Below are 6215 nucleotides of genomic sequence, written 5' to 3'. Positions count from 1 at the left end.
GAGTGAGTGAGTGTGTGTGAGTGAGTGTGTGTGTGTGTGTGTGTGCGTGTGTGTAAATATCGTAATAATATCAATAAAGTATATTAATTAAATTACTTTTTTGAGTACTTTTATCACACCATATATAAATGTAGATTACACACATAATTATTGTATTTACAACATACACCAATGTAGAGTATCCTAATATTTCTAATTTTTCCATTTGTAGGGTCCTGCTGGTCCATCTGGAGATCCAGTGAGTACAGTATTTGTTTATGAACAAGCTGCTTATCGTTATCATTGTAATGTATTTATATTTTCTAGTACAACTGAAGAAGACCAACTGCACATTTGATTTCAAGACTACAAAGTCTGCAGGAGACAAAAAGTTTGCATTGATATGAAACTCTGTTTCAAATGGAAATAATTAGGGTGATTTATGGGGCATCGGAGGCTTTTAGCCTGCTGACCTCTAGTTGTCCCGCTGACCTTTGACCTCTGTAAACTTGCGTGCAACATGAGAGAAAAATATGGTTTCACGCATATTACAGTTTCAGTCTTTATATACATTCTGTCCTGACTGCATTTAAAAGGATGATCGTGTGTAACGCGCTCCAGTTATCAGATGTACTGCAGCTTTGCTGATGTGATTGTGTGCTGTTTGTGTGGAAGGGTCCTCCAGGGACTCCTGGCGGAGACGGTATTCCTGGAGAGAACGGACTCCCGGGACCCCCTGGTCCTCCTGGAACCCCTGGCTTCGGCGGCGGAGTAAGCAGCCAAACTTTGAGCTTATAATACTATGAATGTGCATTTGAGGCATCACTAAGATTAAGTTTGAGAGAATCTTGTCAAGCTGGCCTGAATTCAGAAACATAAATCTTTCTGTTGTCTTCAGGATGCATACTACTGCCCCATAGATTATATCCGTTAGCATTCTAAAAAATAAGATAAAATAAAATAAATAATAAATAATTTTGCAAAAGTTTAAAAGACTAATTTATTTTATTTTATTTAATTTTGTTATTATTTTTTTTTTTGAAGCCCAACTTTTTTAATATTATGAATCTGCATTTGAGGCATCACTAAGATTAAGTTTGGGAGAATCTTGTCAATCTTTCTGTTGTCTTCAGGATGCATACTACTGCCCCATATATTATTTCCTTTAGCATTCTAAAAAATAAGATACAATAAAATAAATAATTTACATTTTGCAAAAGTTTTGTTTTATTTTATTCTATTCTATTTTATTTTATTCTATTCTTTTATTTTATTTTATTCTATTCTATTCTATTCTATTCGATTCGATTCTATTCTATTCTATTCTATTTTATTTTATTCTATTCTATTCTATTTTATTTTATTTTATTTTATTTTATTTTATTTTATTTTATTCTATTTTATTTATTTTATTTTATTTTATTTTATTAGAGATGCATGAAGCCTCTGTTTTTCTGTAGTTCAGTACCAGCTCAAGTGAACAGCTCCTATAATGAAAACTGTGGGTCGACAGGAATGAAAGCAGACTATGCACTTTATACAAGCAAAATAGCTGTATTTTAAGGGTATGACGTAGCTTAGGTATGTGTGACATGTCACATATGTGTATGTGTATTAGCTAAGAGTTGATTATTTCCAAATATTTCTGCATTAAAAGGAAAACTATCCTTTAGGAGTTCAGTGAAGATCATCACAGAGCAAACCTCAAATCCTCAATCTTTGGTTCTTGTCGTCCCCTACAGTCTTTCCTTTCCCAGATGGCTTACGGCAGTGAGAAATCCAGCGGCCCCGCTCTCCCCGGACCCCCAGTAAGTCAGCTCCTCCTTTACTTCAGGAACTCACGCAGAACAGAAAGAAATGCATTATGTAAAACAAAAGATGTGCCCTCAGTGATCCCTCACTTTTACACAGCAATCCAAAGCCATGCATTTACCTGAATAATGACATGATGATTTATGATATATGCTTAATATAAATCTGCCATTCAGAAACTAGTTCACATTTTTAATGCACTTTCACGGGACTCCATTTGAACTTCTAAACTACAACAACATGGTTTTTAATGTCTATATTTTTTCTTTCTCTATTCTAACATGGTGTTTTCTCGCTTTTAGGGCCCCATGGGTGCTCGTGGCCCCCCTGGATCTGCAGGTTCACCTGTACGTCTATTTCTAGTGTTTTACCTTGCACTACAAAGTGCTGTTGGTTTGTTACAACAAATAAATCAAATAAATCAGCAATTCTTTCTAGACGGTTATTCGTTTTATTTTTCATAAAAATGGACTCGAGTGGTTTATTATGCATGCACTATCTGATATATAACTGTGTTTATCTGTATTTTTCACAGGGCCCTCAGGGATTCACTGGACCCCCAGGCGAGCCTGGAGAGCCTGGTGCTCCTGTGAGTATCTTCCGCTTCTGTTTTGGATATTTAGTGTCAATATGATATTATGAAAACTGTCAGAAGCATGCATATCGTGATTATTCTTCTGCTGTTGATGTCTGCAGGGCCCGATGGGTTCTCGGGGTTCTGCTGGTCCTCCTGGAAAGAATGGAGAAGATGTGAGTTTTGCTTCCCTCGCTGCATCTGTTCCAAATAATTCAGCTCTGAGTCTCTTCTTATCTTTCTTCTGCTCTTCTTCAGGGTGAAGCTGGCAAAGCCGGCCGTCCTGGAGAGCGCGGAGCCGCCGGGCCCCAGGTCATGCATACACACAAATTAATAGCATAATGCAGACATACAGTAGCAGGCAACTTATGAAGTCTCAAACTAGAGTAGAATAAGATATGATGCTTGCTCATCGGAATGAAACCATTTCAAACTCATTGTTTCCTGTTAGTCAAATAATCCAAATGTGTGGAAAGAGATTCAAGCAATCATCATAATTATATTCTCTTGCTTGTTTTACAGGGTGCTCGTGGGTTCCCAGGAACCCCTGGACTCCCCGGCATCAAGGGACACAGAGTGAGTATGAATTTGATTCATTTATTATTTTACATTTTCATATATTTTACATATCATGTGTTTTTATCTATTTATTAATGATTGTTATTAATATTTAATTTAATATTTAATAATTTATTTTTTAATATTGTATTGTGTTTTTTTGTTTAGTGTACAATACTGTGTAAAATGTATATATATTTATAAATTTATATAAATTTATATGTAATAAAATGCTAAATAAAATATGAAAATAAATTTCGTAAATTAATTTTTATATTTTATTTTGCATTTTATTACATGTTTTATCTATTTATTCATTAATATTAGCCACCTATTTTTTATTTATGTATTTTTTCATGCGCAATACTGCTTGGGAAAATGCTAGCTATATTTATTATTTAGTAGTAATGTAATGTTTTGTTTCCTGTTTCCTCTCACAGGGTTTCTCTGGTCTAGATGGAGCTAAGGGAGACACTGGACCTGCTGGACCTAAGGTTAGATTTCCCATTTCTCTCATATATGCAGATCTCATTATTCCCAGATTTGAGTCTTGAACACATATGCAGCGCTGTCTCTGTTGATTGTGTCTGTCTCTGATCGCAGGGAGAGCCTGGAGTTCATGGTGAGAGCGGTGTTGCTGGAGTCATGGTGAGTGACTCTGGATGGGATTTAAAGTCCATGTAAAGTTCTTCAAGACGATGTCAGTCTTCTCACATGTTCTGCTTGTTTCAGGGTGCTCGTGGTTTGCCCGGTGAGAGAGGTCGGTCTGGTCCTCCCGGCCCTGCTGTAAGTGTCACATCCGTGCCTTATTGTTCCTAAACCCTTACTTTATCTTGTGGACTAAAAACTAGAAAACCATCCCCTATTTTTTACTATAATGTCTAACACACCGTTCAGGTATTCAGCGCTACACAACTCTGAAACTGATTAACCATAAGTAAACATGCATAAATGTCACCACGAACCCAACACAATCAAAACTAATCGTAATCTGTCTGCGCAAACTTAAAACGTGACACAATTCTGGAGGCATGAAGATAAAATGCTGGCTTGTTGAAGGCAGAATCTTCCTGCTTCCTGATTGTAATGTTTTCTTGTTTTGCGCAGGGTGCACGCGGTAATGATGGAAACACTGGCGCCGCTGGACCTCCCGTAAGTCTCTTAAGATCAATATTCTCATAATAAAGCAGTTATTTATTGCAACAATCTATTGAAAATTCAAGAATGTCTATACAAGTATATATATTAATACTTAACACAATTGAATGTCTGTAGTACTTATTTTAGATGCAAAAATCAAGCAGCTGAGTTGATTTTAAAAATAGTTGTTTGCGCTGCTTGAAATATGTATCAAGTGAAAGTTAAAAGTTAATTATTGCGAAAATAATTTTTTTACAGTGTGACATTGATGATGCTTTAGTTATTATTGCTACACATAATACAGCAGGATAAGTCTTATTAATCTGTTATAAGATGAACTGTTTGCATCTCCAACCTTGAACTGTTTTAAGAAATCTTTAAAGACTCATCTTTTTAAAAAAACTGCTTACTGTAAATATGTTTTATATGGTTTCTTTTTTGTGTTGCTTATTGTTGCATGCTATTATGCTTGTTGTTGTAGCGCTTTGGGTTAAAAAAGTGCATGATAAATAAAATGCATTATTGTTATAATGCTCTTATTATGTCTCTCCTCCATTAGGGACCCACTGGCCCTGCTGGTTCTCCTGGGTTCTCTGGTGGTGCTGGTGCTAAGGTACAAACACACTAGTATGTTTTTATGCACGTTATGTTTTTATGCTCATTAGTGCAGCTGCCAACAGTTAATGTGTCCATAAAAGCAAAGCAAAAATTATTGCACATGCTATATTTTCCTGAAAACATGCAGACGACAATTAATCGATAGTTTCTTGGCCCCCTGTTGTTGTGCATGTAGTCTACCAATATACTATACTAAAAGAAAAAATTAAACAAGCTAGAGTCGGCCTTCCATACATAATCTGACAAGCCAGTGCTTTCTTTTTGTCCTGTGCAGGGAGAAACCGGCTCTTCTGGAGGTCGTGGTTCAGAGGGACCCCAAGGGGCCCGTGGAGAGCCGGGTAACCCTGGACCTGCTGGCGCTGCTGGTCCTGCTGTGAGTGTTTACATCACAAAACACCATCTCAAACTACAAATATAGAGATATGCAAACTATATCATCCACCAAATTAGACTATAAGACATGAATATATTAAGATAAATTAAACATGGTTTTCTGTAAAGTAGCTTCGAAGACCTGTATTGTGAAAAGCGCTATAGAAATAAATATTTGAGTTGATTTAAGAGATAAAAGAAGAAAGGTAGCTTGAGATTGATATTAATGCATACAAATGCATGTATTAAATGTATGAAAAATGCTAAACTAGATAGCCCACCACAGTGTGAATCAAAGTGTGAATACATTCTAAATCTAAACTTAGTTAATAAGTGAATTTAATGGAGGTGTGGAGAATAAAAATAAAAATGATTCAGTGTTTTTCTCATTACACAGGGAGCTCCTGGTGCTGATGGTGGTGCTGGTGGCAAAGGATCTCCTGTAAGTATAGTTTATATATTTATACATACATATACAACCGGACAAAAGTTTGGGTCAGAATGATTTTTAATGTTTTTACAGGAGTTTCTTCTGCTAATCAAGGCTGCATTTACTTGATCAAAAATACAGAAAAAAATGTAACATTGTGAAATATTATTATGATGTAAAATAACATTTTTCTATGTGAATATCTGTTAAAATATAATGTATTTCTGTGATGCGCAGCTGTATTTTCAGCATCATTACTCCAGTCTTCAGTGTCACATGATCTTCAGAAATCAGTATAATATGCTGATTTATTATCAGTGCTGAAACTGTTGCTGCTTCATATTGTTTTTTGGAAGCTGTGATACTTTTTTCAGGATTCTTTGATGAATAAAACGTTAAAAAGAAGAGCATTTATTTAAAATAGAAGTCTTTCTAACAATATACACTACCGTTCAAAAGTTTGGGGTCAGTACATTTTTATTCTTTCTTCTTTTTGAAAGAAATTAAAACTTTTATTCAGCAAGGATGTGTTAAATTGACAAGAAGTGACAGCAAAGATTTATATTGTTAGAAAAGATTTATATTTTGAATAAATGCTGTTCTTTTTAACTTTTTATTCATCAAAGAATCTTGAAAAAAGTATCAGTTTCCAAAAAAAATATTTGGCAGCACAACTGTTGATAATTCTAATAATAAATCAGCATATTAGAATGATTTCTGAAGATCATGTGA

General features: G+C 35.1%; 1 protein-coding gene across 1 annotated transcript in view; it reads left to right on the top strand.

Moving 5' to 3' along the window:
• LOC107689922 (collagen alpha-1(I) chain-like) overlaps nucleotides 1-6215 on the top strand; it is a 33632-nt gene that overhangs the window by 2236 nt on the left and 25181 nt on the right. Inside the window, exons 4-18 of the mRNA XM_016488101.1 lie at nucleotides 212-238; nucleotides 655-750; nucleotides 1722-1787; nucleotides 2094-2138; nucleotides 2327-2380; nucleotides 2488-2541; nucleotides 2624-2677; nucleotides 2888-2941; nucleotides 3364-3417; nucleotides 3527-3571; nucleotides 3656-3709; nucleotides 4031-4075; nucleotides 4623-4676; nucleotides 4956-5054; nucleotides 5451-5495. Coding sequence (XP_016343587.1) covers nucleotides 212-238; nucleotides 655-750; nucleotides 1722-1787; nucleotides 2094-2138; nucleotides 2327-2380; nucleotides 2488-2541; nucleotides 2624-2677; nucleotides 2888-2941; nucleotides 3364-3417; nucleotides 3527-3571; nucleotides 3656-3709; nucleotides 4031-4075; nucleotides 4623-4676; nucleotides 4956-5054; nucleotides 5451-5495 — 846 coding nt within the window. The remainder of the gene's footprint in view (nucleotides 1-211; nucleotides 239-654; nucleotides 751-1721; nucleotides 1788-2093; nucleotides 2139-2326; nucleotides 2381-2487; nucleotides 2542-2623; nucleotides 2678-2887; nucleotides 2942-3363; nucleotides 3418-3526; nucleotides 3572-3655; nucleotides 3710-4030; nucleotides 4076-4622; nucleotides 4677-4955; nucleotides 5055-5450; nucleotides 5496-6215) is intronic.

Source organism: Sinocyclocheilus anshuiensis, unplaced genomic scaffold (genome assembly GCF_001515605.1).
Source record: "Sinocyclocheilus anshuiensis isolate Anshui unplaced genomic scaffold, SAMN03320099.WGS_v1.1 scaffold1517, whole genome shotgun sequence".
Classification (NCBI taxonomy): Eukaryota; Metazoa; Chordata; class Actinopteri; order Cypriniformes; family Cyprinidae; genus Sinocyclocheilus; species Sinocyclocheilus anshuiensis.
This window is presented reverse-complemented; position numbering and strand designations above follow the sequence as displayed.